Genomic DNA, 18,578 nt, shown 5'->3' with positions numbered 1-18,578 from the left:
CTCTCTCTAGGGGACAGGAAGATGGAGGTGGTTTGACACAACGGTTTTCGCTTATTTAGTTTTCCTTCCTCTCCTCATCTTGTGGTTTCCTTCCTTCTGTGTTCGTTTCTGCCGCTTCCAAAGCCCAGAGCGGGACCTCCAGAGACGAGCTCCCTCGCTTCAGCCTCCAACATCCCCGGACCCATCTGTCTCACACACACACACACACACACACACACACACACACACACACACACACACACACACACACACACACACACACACACACACACACACCCACACACACACACACACACACACACACACACACACACTTTACATTCCTCAGTATGAATCCTAGAGAGCAGTGAGACAGTGAGAGACGAAAACACCAGTACCAGTGTGGGTATTTATAGTACAGGAGTCTGAGGCGCAAGATGGAGATAAGTATTATGGACAGGGGACTCTTCTCATAGGCTGCATTCCTGTTTACATTGGTTGAGGAGAGATTGGCTGTATGGGCTTCTTAGGGACGCTTCACACAGTGACATTCCAGGATACACATCACGCTAAGTGATGGGGGGGGGGGACATGGAAATGTATGGTACCTCATACTTCAGTATCTTACTGAGAGAGCCAAAGTCAGACAAGGTGGGGAGTCGGGAGAGTAGGATATGGAAAGAAGGTGCCTTTAGACTCCAGTGTATATTTTGTTTACCTTTCAGAATCGCGGCCCCCTAGTTACACTTGATGATCCATCATCCCACACATTTAGTAAACACAGAACAGAATAATAACAGTATTCAAGTACTGTTTATTTGCAGAGTTAGAGCTGTAGTGTTCCATACATCGTATGCATAGTCTATACATCTATGGGTCTTTATACTATAGTTTGGGTGTCATAGCATGCTAGAGGGCATTAACAGGCTACGGGGGTGAGTTATGGAGAGAAAAGGGCAGTTCATAGCGCATTCAAGCACGCACACGCGCACACACACGCGCTTCTCCTGTCTGCTCCATGCAAGAGCTTGTGTGATGATATCAGGAAAGGAGAAGAACATTCTGTATGAGTTCATCCATAAAGAGAGTTCTCTACAACATCTTCAGACCAATTCTTCAATGCATCCCTGGGACACTATCAATCAACATCTACCAGTGGAGGCTGATGAGGGGAGGACGGCTCTTAATAATGGCCGGAATGGAGTCGATGGAATGGTATCAAACGTGGTTGCCATTGGTTGATACCATTCCACTGACTCCAATCCGGCCATTACTATGAGCCGTCCTCCCCTCAGCAGCCTCCACTGACATCTACATATAGCTTATTAGTATACTGCTGAAGAACTGATACGGCCTTTACTTGGTATTGCTTTAGTAGGTCTGTGACTAAGTTATGCAGACAACTGCTGTTATTGGAACTGCTGGCTTGTGACTCCTAGAGATACGCGCCTCCACATCTTGATATACGTGGTGGGTCCCACTATCTACAGAGCATTTAGACTTGGCCCTTATGGCAAGGGCCAGGGAGAGTATGGTTACTGTAGGGTTACAGAGGGATGTGTTATACCTGCTGTGCAGGAGGTTAAACTACGGTAGAGGTAGAGGTGAGCGGGGCAGGGTTAGGACAGGGTTAGCTGGAGCAAGTTAGGACAGGGTTCATCTGGTCCTATCTCCCTTGATTTCTCTCGCCATCCCTCCCGCTCTTCTTTACTCTAGCAGTAGCCTGCGTAGCTCCTGTGGGTCTGTGACGGGCAGGGCACAGGTGAAGTCCTCACACACGTACGCTGTGGCACTGCCACCCTGGCAGGTCAGGGACGAGAGGATGGGCAAACGCTGGTACAGATAGCCCTCTGTCTCCCCATCAGCTAACATCAGGACCTGGAGAGAGAGAGAGCGAGAGAGCGAGAGAGCGAGAGAGAGAGAGAGAGAGAGAGAGAGAGAGAGAGCGAGAGAGCGAGAGAGCGAGAGAGAGAGAGAGAGAGTGAGAGGCAGACAGAGGAATAGCAAATGCTGGTATATATTGTACACACAAGTGTACTTAAAAGGGTACAAACGCTTGTCACTGTTGTGGTACCCTGTTAGGTACAACCATTGTACCTTTAGTTATAGGTACATAATTGTACCCTTGCAGTTTGTACCTTAAAAGAGCCAATAGTGTACCTTGGTGGAAGAGAAAGTACCTTTCTTACACGTAGTCTAGAGGTACAAAAGCGTACCTTTAGAAAAGGTAAACATTTGTATTTTTAGGTTACCACCAAATTGACAAAGTCGTTCCTTTTATGTGGCAAAAATGTACCTCTAAACATTTTTGGGGGTGTTGTTCTTACACTGTAGTGTATAAAACCTTACTTGCATATTTCCCAGGGTGCCTTTCAAGTGAATTTCTTTGTTACCAGTACCACTCATGACTGTTTGCTAGTGACAGACATGGTTGTTGCATTAAATGGCTTTAACCACTTTAGCCTTCACTAAGTAAATATTTATAATTGAAATTAAACTCTATGACAATACATTTCATGCAGTGCAGTGCCTTCAGAAAGTATTCACACCCCTTGACTTTTTCCACATTTTGTTGTTACAGCCTGAATTGAAAATGTATTAAAATTGAGATTTTGTGTCACTAGGCTACACACAATAACCCATAATGTCAAAGTGGAATTTTGTTTTTTGAATTTTTGACAAATTAATTAAAAATGAAAACCTAAAAGGTCTTCTGTCAAGAAGTACTCAACCCCTTTGTTATGTCAAACATAAATAAGTTCAGGAGTAAAAATGTGCTTAACAAATCAAATAACGAGTTGCATGGATTCACTCTGTGTGCAATAATAGGGGTTAACATGATTTAATAATGACTACCCCATCGCTGTACCCCACACATACAATTATCTGTAAGGTCCCTCAATCAAGTAGTGCATTTGAAGCACAGATTCAACCACAAAGACCTGGGAGGTTTTCCAATGCCTCGCAAAAAAAGGGCACAGATTGGTAGATAGGTAAAATATCCATTTGAGCATGGTGAAGTTATTGAAAGGGTCAATGCAGTAGGGCTGTACCCGACTAAAAAAAATGTTGGTCCACCGAGTCATCCTGACCGAGAGTCATCCAATCGATTGGTCGAAATGTTTAAACTTATTTTTCCATATATAGACAGACACAAGCTGTGTGTTTGAATACAACCAACATAGGCACTGAGCTTGTCTGATGCCTTAAGCACACTGTTTGATGAAATAATTAAGACATACAAATGACTCAAGAAAGCACCCGGTGGTCACACTGTGTTGGAAAAATATGACAGCTTTGTGCCTGTGTGACTGGCGCACGTTGCCTCGCTCTCCTCACTACTGCAGCGAAAAGGCACCACAGCAAGTGTTTATTGCGCTGTCTGTGCTGAAGGTGCAACATAATTACAGCCATTTTTAGCCAGGTTTCTTATTTGTTTCCGACAAAAGTTCTGTTACCGAAATCCCTAATTTGTCTAGGAAAAACATTCCCTATTCCCACAACCCTTTCTATCTTTATGTGAAACATGTATGCATCGCAATAGGGCCTGACATATATCATAATCACATCAATACATTGGTTATAACAAACTCTGAACACGGTAATGTCGACAGCAAAATGGATGAGTACGAAGTGAAAAATAAACTCAAAATGGCCGAATGTTCACTGGTTGCTCAGGAGGGAAAGGGGAAGTCAGATCTATGGAAGACATTTGACTTAGTTGTGGAAACTACTGGAGATAAAGGGGGAAAAAAAAGAGTATAGGAGCAAGCATTGTGTGAGTATTGTGTGCCAAACAGTTGCTGTTAGATAACAATATAATTATTTTCTGACCATTTGAAACAGTGTAAACAACACTAAATAAATAAGAGAGAGTACCAGAGAGTCTGTTCTAACAGAAAACTAAATATATATAAAGCCTTTATTACGGCAGACTAAAAACAGTATCATGCATTTGTGAATTAAGGTTCATTTATTGTTTAGGCTAATTATTCAAAGCTCCCTTTGTTATTTAATTTTAACACTAAAATGCTTGATTTCATTTCAAAGCATGAATGTCTCGAATGCTGTGTGCTCTTTAATTACTTGTTACTTTTATCTCTTATTCTCACAAGTAAGCATTTCACTGTTGTATGTGACTAATAAAATGTGATTGGATTTGATGGCATATATAGGCCTAAGTTACAGTATTATTACTAAACAGGATGTGCCCTTAGGTCCACTGGTGGTGGTTATACAAGGCTACTAATGACAACAACATTACTTAATATTATAATGATGATCATAATAATACTCATTGAAATAATAGCAATAAGAAGGAGATCAAGAGAAAGGAGGGTAAAGGAGCGAGAGCTGTGTATATATTATGTTTGACAAACAGGTGCTGTTAGATAACAATATTATTTTTCTGCCTGTTTGGAACAGCATGAACACTAAATAAATGATGAGTAATACCAGTCTGTTCTAACGAGAGAAAAACATGGTGAAGCTGTTATTACAGCAAAGCAAAGATTAAAAACAGCCAAATCTGTGAAATTGCTTTATCCAACATTTTGCCATTGCATGAGGCTTGGTGCTCACAGAATCATTAGGGTATTAAACAAACACTGAAACAGGCAACAGAAGCAAGATATGTCTTATTTCTGTAGATATACAGTATATTCAGAAACTATTCAGACCCCTTCCCTTTTCCACATTTTGTTACGTTACAGCCTTATTCTAAAATATATTTTTACCTCAAATCTACACACAATGACAAAGTGAAAACAGGTTTTTAGAAAAGCTTGCAAATGTATTGAAAATAAAAAACAGAAATACCTTATTTACATAAGTATTCAGACCCTTTGCTATGAGACTCATAATTGAGCTCAGGTGCATCCTGTTTCCAATGATAATCCTTGAGATGTTTCTACAACTTGATTGGAGTCCACCTGTGGTAAATTCTGATTGAAACCTGTCTATATAAGTTCCCACAGTTGCCAGTGCATGTCAGAACAAAAACCAAGCCATGAGGTTGAAGGAATTGTCCGTAGAGCTTCGAGACAGGATTGTATCGAGGCACAGATCTGGGGAAGGGTACCAAAACATTTCTGCAGCATTGAAGTTCCCCAAGAACACAGTGGTCTCCATCATTATTAAGTGGAAGAAGTTTGGAACAACCAAGACTCTTCCGAAAGCTGGCCGTCCGGCCAAACTGAGCAATCGGGGGAGAAGGGCCTTGGTTAGTTAGGGAGGTGACCAAGAACCCGGATGGTCACTCTGACAGAGCTCTTGATTTACTCTGTGGAGATGGGAGAACCTTCCAGAAGGACAACTATCTCCGCAGGACTCCACCAATTAGGCCTTTATGGTAGAGTGGCCAGACGGAAGCCACTCCTCAGTAAAATACACAGGACAGCCCGCTTGGAGTTTGCCAAAAGGCACTTAAAGACTCTCAGACCATGAGAAACAAGATTCTCTGGTCTGATGAAACCAAGATTAAACTCTTTGGCCTGAATGTCAAGCGTCACGTCTGAAGGAAACCTGGCAGAAGGGACTGGGAGACTAGTCAAGATCAAGGCAAAGATGAACGGAGCAAAGTACAGAGAGATCCTTGACGAAAGCCTCCTCCAGAGTGCTCAGGACCTCAGACTGGGGCAAAGGTTCACCTTTCATCAGGACAATGACATTAAGCACACAGCCAAGACAACACAGGAGTGGCTTCGGGACAAGTCTCTGAATGTCCTTGATTGACCCAGCCAGAACCCGGACTTGAACCCGATCGAACATCTCTCGAGAGATCTGAAAATAGCTCTCCGAAAATAGCTGTGCAGCAATGTTCCCCATCCAACCTGACAGAGCTTGAGAGGATCTGCAGAGAAGAATGGGAGAAACTCCCCAAATAAAGGTGTGCCAAGCTTATAGCATCATACCCAAGAAGACTTGAGGCTGCAATCGCTGCCAAAGGTGCTTCAACAAAGTACTGAGTAAATAGTCTGAATACTTATGTAAATGTGATATTTAAGTTTTTTATTTTTAATAAATTAGCCAAAAATGTGTAAAAAAACAGTTTTTGCTTTGTCATTATTGGGTATTGTGTGTAGATCGATGAGGACCCAAAAAAATAAAACATTTTTGAAAAAGGCTGAAACCTAACAAAATGTAGAAAAAGTCAAGGGATCTGAATACTTTCAAGGCATTGTATATGGATGATGTATAAAGCCAGGCATATTTAACAGTTAGGCTATTGATTACAGACCTAATTAAGTTTTGGTTTGTTCTCTCCTCAATTTTCTCAGACAATTAGGTTAACCCCTATTCGCATGGGACTAGTATTACTAGAGAACGTTGGTTATGTAATTATTACCCCACAACGTCTGTTATTCCGTTGGACGATTTGGACGAACCCCCTGTAATTCTTTCTTTTCCCCCCAATAAATGTACAGTTATGACGTAACCATGGAGGTTTTTTCTAGGCGTGAAGATATTTCAACAAGTCCAGGCGATAAGAGAGCTACATTGATAACTTGAGCTTGTTTCACAAATTTCAAAACCATACCAAACCATCTTTGGTATAGTTTTACCATAATATTTGAATTGAGGAAGTGTGATCATAATCATTAGGATATTTTGTTCTAAATGTCCCCCAGTCTTCAGATGTGAGCTAAACAGTGCACTTGCACTTTAGATGCGTTTTAAGGCTATGGATGCGAAAGTGAATCTATCATTTTCAAATGTTTAGGTCAGTTGTATTCTGCATTGCGATCTATAAGTTACATTTAAAAGGCGCAATATTTTTTATTGACGGATTTTGCAATATTCAAATCATACGCAGAAAACATGAACAAAAACATTTACTGTGAAAGTTGATACATGTAGTCCCTTCATTTGTACAGTTGAAGTCGGAAGTTTACATACACTTAGGTTGGAGTCATTAAAACTCGTTTTTCAACCACTCCACAAATTTCTTGTTAACAAACTATAGTTTTGGCAAGTCGGTTAGGACATCTACTTTGTGCATGACACAAGTAATTTTTCCAACAATTGTTTACAAACAGATTATTTCACTTATAATTCACTGTGTCACAATTCCAGTGGGTCAGACGTTTACATACAATAAGTTGACTGTGCCTTTAAACAGCTTGGAATATTCCAGAAAATGATGTCATGGCTTTAGAAGCTTCCGATAGGCTAATTGACATCATTTGAGTCAATTGGAGGTGTACCTGTGGATGTATTTCAACGCCTACCTTCAAACTCAGTGCCTCTTTGCTTGACATCATGGGAAAATCAAAAGAAATCAGCCAAGACCTCAGAAAAAAAATTGTAGACCTCCACAAGTCTGGTTCATCCTTGGGAGCAATTTCCAAACGCCTGAAGGTGCCACGTTCATCTGTACAAACAATATTATGCAAGTATAAACACCATGGGACCACGCAGCCATCATACCGCTCAGGTAGAAGACACGTTCTGTCTCCTAGAGATGAACATACTTTGGTGCGAAAAGTGCAAATCAATCTCAGAACAACAGCAAAGGACGTTATGAAGATGTTGGAGGAAACAGGTACAAAAGTATCTATATCCACAGTAAAACAAGTCCTATTTCAACATAACTTGAAAGGCCGCTCAGCAAGGAAGAAGCCACTGCTCCAAAACCCCCATAAAAAAGCCAAACTGCAGTTTGCAACTGCACATGGGGACAAATAACTTTTTGGAGAAATGTCCTCTGGTGTGATGAAACAAAAATAGAACTGTTTGACCATAATGACCATCGTTATGTTTGGAGGAAAAAGGGGGAGGCTTGCAAGCCGAAGAACACCTTTCCAACCGTAAAGCACGGGGATGGCAGCATCATGTTGTGGGGGTGCTTTGCTGCAGGAGGGACTGGTGCACTTCACAAAATAGACGGCATCATGAGGAAGAAAAATGATGTGGATATATTGAAGCAACATCTCAAGACATCAGTCAGGAAGTTAAAGCTTGGTCGCAAATGGGTCTTCCAAATGGACCATGACCCCAAGCATACTTCCAAAGTTGTGGCAAAATGGCTTAAGGACAGCAAAGTCAAGGTATTGGAGTGGCCATCACAAAGTCCTGACCTCAATCGAATAGAACATTTGTGGGCAGAACTGAAAAAGTGTGTGCGAGCAAGGAGGCCTACAAACCTGACTCAATTACACCAGCTATGTCAGGAGGAATGGGCCAAAATTCACCCAACTTATTGAGGGAAGCTTGTGGAAGGCTACCCGAAACGTTTGACCCAAGTTAAACAATTTAAAGACAATGCTACCAAATACTAATTGAGTGTATGTAAACTTCTGACCCACTGGGAATGTGATGAAAGAAATAAAAGCTGAAAGAAATAATTCTCTCTACTATTATTCTGACATTTCACATTCTTAAAATAAAGTGGTGATCCTAACTGACCTAAAACAGGGAATTTTTACTAGGATTAAATATCAGGAATTGTGAAGAACTGAGTTTAAATGTATTTGGCTAAGGGGTACGTAAACTTCCCACTTCAACTGTAGGCTATGAGCAGCACGATCAATTTATCGAATCAGTTATTGTTTCATGTTCAAAGCGTGAGCAAAACCTGTCAAACTCAGACATTTCTCTCAAAACACAGGGATGATGATTCGCATGGGACTAGTATTATCAGAGAACCTTGGAGTTCTCCCAAAAACAGTAAGTTATTCTGGCTGGAATTGTTACTCTCCTGCCATGTACAAATTACTGACATGGCAGATTCGAACGGAACTAAAATTACAGATGTGGTGTTTTGTGCTTGTGCACATAATTACATTACCCGACCACCCACAGTAAAACTAATCCCGTCCAAATAGGGCTTAAGGCAAGGGCTGTTTCCTCGTCTCTGCTTCCTCCGCTGTATTGTTCTCAATCCCAATATGCTGGTTAATTTTGCTATTATGCACATAGCAACATAGGGAAAGGCGCCAATTCTACGGCGCACTGAAGATTATGTTTCCGAAAAATATGGGGTACAGAAATGTACACTAAATTATCCACACATGTACACTAAATGGTACCGAATAGTACCATGTGAGATTATGTGTACCTCTGAAGGTACATTGTGTATTTTGACATTGTTGTACCCCAGGGAACAATACTGTACCCTAACCCTACCCTTCCGAGAATGTAGCCCTATCAGAGAGAAGGGGGGGTGATGATAACAAGGAGGTAGCTTTTTCAATCAACAATCACTCTTTTTATCGACGAGGGCAGCTCTGCACTGTGCATGACTCACAGTGTGTGAGACTAGGGTGTGTGTATGTGTGTGGAGGTAGGGGGGGCTGTTTTCCAGACTTCTCATCAGGAAGCGCCACATTCATATCGATCACCTTTCCACCTCCCTGTGCCTCCCCCTCTCCCCGAAATAACTTCATAAGACTAGGGTCGATGCCCCCCATCACTCCAGTTACAGTAAGAAAGAATGTGTGTGTGTGTGTGTGTGTGGTCACTGAGAGGCAGCAGGACATCAATGTTCCTCAGTCTGCTTCCTGTCAAATGCGTGTCACTTCCTTTAGCCTGTCAGACAATCTGGCTCCCCAAAGAGTGGGGGAGAGAAAGATGGAGGGAGGGATGGATGGAGAACAGGAGGACTCATGAGAAGAGGAGGAGAGAGAGGGTGACCCGCTGCTGACCTTTCACCTGAGGAATTGTGGTCGGTCTCTAGTTTATCTACATGGATCAAGCTTCTTGTTGCTGTCATGTCACTAATGGGCTGGTTCCATTTCAACTGCTAGTCCCTAGCACCTAACCCCTTGGCTCTTCATAGATCTGACAGGATTGGATGGATATTAAAAATGTTGTAATTAACTCTCCCTCTAAGTAAAATGTCCTTTTCAGTGCTTATCCTCTCAGATCTGAGTGAAATGACTCGGGAGTAGGGGCTAGTAGTGAATTTGGAACAAGGCCCCAGGTTTAGTGAGCAGTGGGCTTTAATACAGAGACGTGGCAGGAAACTATATTTACAGAGCGAGAGAAAGAGCTTTTGTTTGGCATAACACCAAAATATGTTTTATTTTATTTATCTTCGGGGAACACTGGCGAGAAGTGTGATGGAATGTGGGCAGAACAGCATGACTGTTGCCATGGAGACCAAAGAAGGATTTCCCCAGCCTGCTGAACCCTTCTACTGAACCCTTCTGTCTGTCTGTCTGTCTGTCTGTCTGTCTGTCTGTCTGTCTGTCTGTCTGTCTGTCTGTCTGTCTGTCTGTCTGTCTGTCTGTCTGTCTGTCTGTCTGTCTGTCTGTCTGTCTGTCTGTCTGTCTGTCTGTCTGTCTGTCTGTCTGTCTGTCTGTCTGTCTGTCTGTCTGTCTGTCTGTCTGTCTGTCTGTCTGTCTGTCTGTCTGTCTTTCTTTCTTTCTTTCTTTCTTTCTTTCTTTCTTTCTTTCTTTCTTTCTTTCTTTCTTTCTTTCTTTCTTTCTTTCTTTCTCTCTGTTCCACTCCCACCTCTTTTCTCTCTCTCTTCCTCACTCTTATTCTCTCTCGGTCTCTTTCTTTCTTCATCTGTCACTTGTCAGATAGCATACACACTTGTAAGTAACCTCCCTATGGAGGTCATGTTTCTATCTATATCCAGCACAACATGTCATACACCTGGGGACAATACATGGCAAAGGCTCTATGTGAGTGTGTGTATAGTTGGATTGGTAGTCTGTGTGTGTATGTGTGTTAGTGTTCTAGGTGAGTGAGTCTGTAGTTCGTTAGCACAGACGGCACAGTTGGCTGCACACAACAGCATTGCTAAACTCCCACAGGCTTCGTCCCCTCATACTCTGACTGACCCTGCTACCGCAGGCACATACACCGCTGCGTTGTATTTGTGCCAAACTCCACTTCTTCCATGAAGTTTCAACAGTGGAGAGATATTATGAGCTGTCCCACCTGTGTGCGTGTGTGTGCGTGCGCACGCGCTAGAGAACAGATGGCCCAGGCTTATGACACAGCGAGTAATACAACTAACATAGTGTAGCCTACCTTCACTGCCACTAATAAACACACACACACACACACACACACACACACACACACACACACACACACACACACACACACACACACACACACACACACACACACACACACACACACACACACACACACACACACACACACACACACACACACACAATATGAGCTCCCGAATTCTGACACACCTGAGGAAGAGTGATGAGCATAACAGCTCTGAAATCCTGGGCTTTGTGCAGCCATGCATGAAGAGACGTACTCTCTCTCTCTCTCTCCCTCTCTCTCTCCCTCTCCCTCTCTCACTTACACCCACTCACTCACACAGAGTCGAGGACCTGTTCAGTCACTGAAACAACCTGGCATCTGGACATCCCCACAGGCAACACAGACACCGCTCTGACGTGTGTGGCGAACAGAGCGGGCACACATGCAAAACACACACGCAGTCAGCCGCTCACATCATCACAAGACACATTTATTAATGTAATATTTAACGAGAGGGAGGGTGAGAGGAAGAGGGAGAGAGACCAGGCGAGAGAGTGAGAGGTATAGTTGTGGACATAGGGTCTGGATATTGTCCGAGTGAATTAGGAGTTCTATCAGCGAGTCTACAGACCGTCTACTAGATCACACGGTGAGGAGACACCGGAAGCCCTACCGCGTTCCGTATAACCAACCACGGACAGCCTACGTCGCTTCAAAACCAGTGGTGTTGAAGTTAGGCGTCGATAAAAAGATATCATTAAGACTGACGCTCATTTATCCATAATAAATAACGGCACTTGCCTAGGAATTATTATTCTCTCTAAATGCTAAAATACCACTGGGACATTAGTCCGTTTAAAAAGTCCCTGTTCATTCCACCTACGTCCCACTAACGTTATCACCCACAGCTCAGCAATTACCAAAAGATCAGATTGGGTCAAACTACTGCTTTCACACTAAACTGAAAATGAGTATGTGAAGGACTGAAGAGGCTGCGAGGGTGGTCTTATGCTCGGGACGATTTGGAACTGGGTACACACTAATTGGTGGCACAGAGCCTGGTAACACCGTGCAACAAAGTGGGACTTGAAAAGGGGTGTGGTTAAAATGGAGGCGGGACAGGGAGAGAGCCCGCTACAGCTGTATTAGATGGGACTGTTAAAAATGCAGAAAATCAGCAAATCAAAATAAACGTTCTACCACATTGACCATATTATTTTGGGGGAAGCCCAATTGATTCCGAGTTCGTGCATATAACGGTTATCTGTGAAATCTATTTCTAAAGACTTGTACTTTTCGTTTTTTTGTGAAAATCACTTGCGCTGCTCACGCTTTGAAGTCCACAATGTAGGAGCGAGTTAGTAAGGGCGAGTTTGTAAGAGCTATGCTCGGTGGTAATTGACAGAGATCAGCCAATTAAAACCAGTGGTTGTTTCAGCCGCTCCTGCCTCACACTTCCAGTCAAGTCTCGTTCTGAGGAACTGTGAAACCAGACGGTGCTAGTGGACGAGATTAGGTACACACTAAATTAGAGTGTTGAATTAGTAGCTGGACACCGAGTGGTGAAAGCCGCCCAGGGCCTACCTGTCTTGTCCGGACTCACTGGCCAATCAATGGCATTAAGCTATTTAATCCATGCGTTCCCAAACTCGGTCCTGCACATTTTGTTTTTTTGTCCTAGCATTACACAGCTGATTCAAATCATCAAAGCTTGATAATGAGTTGGTTATTTGAATCAGCTGTGTAGTGCGAAGGCTAGGACCGAGTTTGGGAAACCCTGATTTAATCCATTAATACGATTAGTCCACTGGAACTGGAGAGAGTGAGTGTGCGCACGAGCACATTTGTGTGTGTCAAAGAAGTGCCAGAGAGGAGAGGAAGAGAGTGGAGAGGAAGAGGAGGAGAGTTAGGGAAAGAGACAGAAAAAGAAGAGAGGGTTGAGTTAGAGGTAGCGGAGAGTGAGAGAGACAGATCTCAGTCTCAGACGCTGATAGATGCTATCAGACCCTATAGGACTGCCAAGAGAGAAAAGACTGAAGGAGAGGATGCTTGCTCGGCGCCATTGACTAGCTACCTAAGTGAGTGTGTATCAGTCACCACAAACACCTCCACTCCCTATTGTTCCAAAGCACTCACGCACGCACACACACACACACACACACACACATAGGTTGCATCCTCCAGAGTTGGTGGGTGTTTGTGTGTGTATCAGCCTCTACAATCAGTCAACATCCCCACTCTGTATTGTTCCGACGCACAAACGCGATTGGCTACATATTCCTGATTCTCTAGGGTCCGTGTGTGTCTTATCAGTTTGCCGTGGGTATTATTTACACAGCTGCAGTGTGGATAAGAGCTGAGCTTGTTGAGGAGTGACAGACAACAGGAGACGAAACCACGGAGAGAGACAGCCAGAGAGGATCTGACGTGGACTAGAACTGGAGTCATTGGCAGAGACTGGTCGGAGTTTAAACACTGACTGAGTTCGCAAACTTCACACATGCACACTTCTCCTTCCCACCCCCCCCATCCATCCCAACTTCTCCCTCTTTCTTTTCCCTACGGGAGACGAGAAGGTGAGGGACAGATGGATGGAGACGTGACGATAGAGTGATGATGATAGGAGTTGATTGGAGTGTAATCGTGAAGGAAGGAGAAATGGAGATGTTGGGAAGGCTGCAGACAGCTCCCTGAGATGGAATCCGTCTGCTAGAATGTCTAGAGCTGTCAATCAAACTATGGTCTGGCCTCTGACTGGTCGATAGGCTCAGCAGGCGATTAACAGAGTGCAATACAATGGCTAACACACACACGCACTCTCTCAGAGTGGGCGATGAGAACCCCCGACAGAACTGGACGACAGGAGGAGGAGAGGAAAGAAGGGAGGAGAGCAGGTGGGGGACGAGTCAAGCTGTTGCATGCTGGGTAGCTCCGAGAACACCTACAGCTCAGAAAAAGACATGAGGGGAAGAGGGAAGGGAGGATAGAGGATAAGAGAAAAAGGAGGAGAGAATGTAAGGGAGAAGACCGAATGAGAGAAAAGCGGGAATAAGTGAAGGGAGTTGGTAAAAGAGAGAGAAGCAGTAGTGATAGATCAGTAGTGTGTAAGGTGGCATACTGTGCTATGCTGGTTAAATCTGCTGTAATCCTCTGTGTCGACAGCAGGGTTGTTACCAGTGCTCCTCTCTCCTCTCTCAGCTCTCCTGCTCCCTCTTTCCCCCATCCCTTCCACCCCTCCATCTTACTAATTCCCCCCTTCATCTCTCCCCCGCCTTCCCTCCCTCCCCCTCACTCAGTTGGTGTCTCAGAGGTGTTGTTAGAGAAGTAATTTGTCTCCAGCATTTATTACAGACCATTCTAAAGGCCTGGCTGTTAGAGGCCACACACACCTCTGTCCTCTTCTCATCCCTCTCTTTCCATTAACTCTCCTGAGTCCTCTCCTTATTTTGCCTTCTCGTCTTTTATCTCTCCATTCCCCTTTCCGCTCTTGTCCTTTCTTACCCGTTTCCCTCCTTCCCAAATCACCTGAAAGGAACCCCCAGACACGCCGAAATACCACCCCCAACAACCCTCCCAAATACAAGTACTCCAAGGGCCCCTTCAACACCTGCCACAGACATTTAAGGGCCCTAACAACCCCTCCACATACCCGAATCCCTCCCTGCTGCACTACTTAGTACACTCCCTAGGAAACGACCTAGAGTAACCTTTCTCATGCTCTTCTCTGGGTCTAATGGTGTACTGCAGACAGTACTAGTGCAGACAGTCTTCCTAGAAAAGGTATAGTTTAAAGTGGAGGTACATACAGTCTAACTGAGATGTTTTCCACAAGACAAAGTAGCCAGCCAGGCTCCCCCGGGCTGGGAGGTGTTCAAATGTATGTTTTGCTGAACATGCTCGATTTTGGTGGCCTCTGGTACATTCTAATGCTAGATTGTATTTTCAACCAGCAACTATCAGGAAATAACACTGATCAAATGTGTTCACACTTGTACAGTGTTAGTTTCATCAGCTGTCGTACAATATTATAGAAAAAACAGGGAAAACTTAATTTCGACTGTCTGGGCCTTTAGGCTTCAAGCTTTCTTTTAAGAGGCATTTTTTCAGCTATCTACAATCCAGGTATGATTGAAGAATGAAGCAGGTGTTAAACATGGGCTTTGCTACACAGACAGCAGCATTTGACTACTTCACTGTCAACACCACTTTGGTTCAACTCGGCAATTGATCTGCAGTTCACGTGCGTGTCGAACCGTGGGGGGGTGATCCGTACGGATCAACTACGGTCCGTTACACCACTACCGTCTAACAATGATGAACAACCAACTTGACAGAGCTTTAAGAGTATAAAAAATAATACATGGGCAAATATTGTACAATCCAGGTGTACAAATCTCTTAGAGACGTACCCAAAAAGACACAGCTGTAATCGCTGCCAAAGGTGATTCTAACATGTATTGACTCAAGGGGTTGAATATTTATCTAATCTTGATTAAGTAAATATTCAACCCCCCCCCGAGTCAATACATGTATTTGCCCATTATTCTTTTTTATACTCTTAAAGCTCTGTCAAGTTGGTTGTTCATCATTGTTAGACAGTAGTGGTGTACCGGACCGTAGCTGATCCGTATGGATCACTCCCCACGGTTCGGCACGCATGTGAACCGCAGATCAATTGCAAAGTTGAACCATCATAGTTAGAAACAGTTTTTCTGCCGCTGTTACTTTTTAAAGTAATAATTCCCTAAACCTCGATGCAGAGTTGCAGTGAAAAGATAAAGACAAGACAGATGCGTGCTGCGTTTTACTCTGAAGCCTGAAGGATGATTTGATCATTTAAAAAAAAAAAAAGCAGTTGTGTGTACTGTTCACGTGAAGGGGGCATGTTGAATCCCAACGAATCAATCCTGGATGCTCGCGTTGCAAAAAGCAAAGAAGAAAAAAAGAACTGAAGACTGGGAAAGCCTCCCGCTTCATTTAAGTCTCATGTATTGGAGCATGTTGGCTTCCCTGTCAAATATGATGACGGAAGAAGGGTGGTGGACAACACCATTACGGTGTGTAGGCATTGTGCCACAAGAAAGCCGTATGATCATGGAAATACATGGAGCGTGGCAACACATTTAAAGCGTCATCACCCTGGTGTGTCAGTGACGGGAGCCAACTCAGCCAAGAGACAACTTCTCACCGCGGCATTTAAGCAGCCTTTTGCTGCAGAATCAGACCTGGCTAAAGCCATCACCAAATCTATTGGGATGTTTATCTCTGCAGACATGAGGCCATACTCTGTTGTGGAAAACAAAGGGTTTAAAAATATGGTGAAAGTGCTTGAGCCACACTACGAAATCCCCTGGCGCACCCACTTCAGTATGAAGATCGTGTCAGATCTTTATGAGCAGGTAAATATAAAAATTGTCGACGAATTATCCAAGGCATCCTCTGTTGCCCTCACCACAGACGGGTGGACCTCCAGGGCAACGGAAAGCTACGTGACTGTGACTGCTCACTACACCACAGAGGAGTGGACCTCCAGGGTAACAGGAAGCTACGTGACTGTGACTGTTCACTACACCACACCACAGAGGAGTGGTCCTCCAGGGTAACAGAAAGCAACGTGACTGACTGCTCACTACACCACAGAGGAGTGGGAGATGTGATGTCCGGTGCTACAGACATGCCCCCTCTATGAGAGGCACAAATCTGGCGCAGGTACTGCTAAGAGCAGTAAGCAGAGTGGAAGCTAGAGAGGCCCAATAGCAATATCCCAACCACCACAGATAATGCCAAGAATCAAGTAAATGCAGTGATATAGGCTGGACTGGGGCCACAGATAGCTTGCTTTGCACATGTGATCAATTTAGCATCCCAAAGGGGAATCTCAGTGAACCAGATGGACCGCCTCCTTGGGAGGATCAGGAAGGTGGTTTCTTTTTTCCACCGGAGCACAACAGCCACTCATGTGCTTAACACCAAGCAGGAAATGTTACAGCTACTGACCCACAAGCTCATACACCATGTCACAACAAGATGGAACTCCACTTATGACACGTTGGAGAGCTATCTTGAGCAGCAGGCAGCTGTATACTCTGCACTGACAGACAAAACCCTGAAAAAAACAAAGACATCGTCACCTTGTCTCATGATGACGTGAAAGTGGCAGAGGAGGTTCTCCAGGTGCTCAAACCCCTCAAAACGGTTACAATCTGAGCACTGAAACTGCACCGTCTGTGTCCATGATCCTACCTCTGAATCCTACCTCTGAAAACAAGGATCCTACAATCCATGGCCCCAAGTGAGGAAGACAGCACCATCACTAGAGATGTGAAGGCTGCCATTAGAGAGGACCTGAACCCTAGATACCCCCCTAATGTACAGGACTACCTTCATAGATCTACTGCACTGGATCCAAGGTCTAAGTCCCTGTCTCACCTAGACCCTGACCTACACCGGAGGACATACAGTGATCTCAACGCTGAGATTGTGGTCACTGAAGAGGTAAAAGAAAAGAAAAAATAAGAGTGAATTACTTAAATAATAAATATACTGCAGTCTAATCTTAGTCAATGCTATTGCTATTAGAATCATCCATTTTTTACTTGGAATAATAATGGCTTTTATTAAATGTTATTGCCACAATTATAGTTCTATGAAATATGAAAATAAATAATTAGTTGAATAGATCAAGTCATTTCTTTCTGCAGGGTCAAGCCACAGAGCCGACAGGAGCAGAATCAGAGGCATCTCCTCAAAATAATTAAGCCATGAAGGAGCTTTTCGGGGAGACCTTTGCGAGCAAGGACACAGGCAAGACGTTTGCAAATACCATCAAAGAGGAGTTGGCGTCCTACAAGGCAGCAAGCGGCATTCCAATGGATGATGATCAACTGGCATGGTGGAAAAGCAATGAGCGTAAATACCCTCACATTGCCATGATGACAAGATGCTACCTGGCTGTGCCTGGCACTTCAGTTCCTAGCGAGAGGGTGTTCTCCACGGCAGGGGACAAAGTGACTGAAAATAAGTCTACCCTCTCCCCAGACAATGTAGACATCCTCATCTTTTTGAAAAATAATTGTAATTTATAAGCTCAGGTCTGCTTTGCTTTCTTTCTTTTTGTACTTTTGTTTGATGATGTGGACACAGGCTATTTTTTCATTCACTATTGTTCAAAGGAAGAAGGTATCATGCCTCATATTGCACTTTAATTTAACAATTGAGCATTGAATATTTTATTTTAATATTTTATTTAAACATTGAAAAGTTTCTTGCTTTAAGTGTTCTTTTAGTAATAAATGGAAAGCAAAGTTATATTTGTCTCCCTTTTTTTTGCTGATCCGATCCGTGACTCAAAAGCGTGATCCGAACCATGAGTTTTGTGATCCGTTGCACCACTATTAGACAGTCATTTTCAAGTCGTGCCAGAGTTTTTCAAGCGTATTTAAGTCAAAACTGTAAATGGGCCACTCAGGAACCTTCAATGTCGTCTTGGTAAGTAACTTGTGTATATATGGCCTTGGGTTTAAGGTTATTGTCCTTCTAAAAGGTCAAATTTGTCTCCCAGTGTCTGTTGAAAAGCAGATTTTCCTCTAGGATTGTGCCTGTTCTCAGCTCTTTTTTTATACAAACAAAACTCCCTAGTC

At 43.6% G+C, this 18,578-nt stretch overlaps 1 protein-coding gene across 1 annotated transcript in view; it reads right to left on the bottom strand.

The window, feature by feature from the left end:
• Positions 1 to 773: 773 nt before the first annotated feature.
• Positions 774 to 18,578, bottom strand: part of spata20 (spermatogenesis associated 20) — a 64,812-nt gene continuing 47,007 nt past the window's right edge. The window contains exon 15 of the mRNA XM_014179461.3: positions 774 to 1,857. Coding sequence (XP_014034936.1) covers positions 1,687 to 1,857 — 171 coding nt within the window. The 3' untranslated portion in view covers positions 774 to 1,686. The remainder of the gene's footprint in view (positions 1,858 to 18,578) is intronic.

The sequence above is a fragment of the Salmo salar genome, chromosome 28 (genome assembly GCF_965601325.2).
Source record: "Salmo salar chromosome 28, fSalSal1, whole genome shotgun sequence".
Classification (NCBI taxonomy): Eukaryota; Metazoa; Chordata; class Actinopteri; order Salmoniformes; family Salmonidae; genus Salmo; species Salmo salar.
Note: the sequence above shows the minus strand (reverse complement) of the source record. Positions and strands in the feature narration are given on the sequence as shown.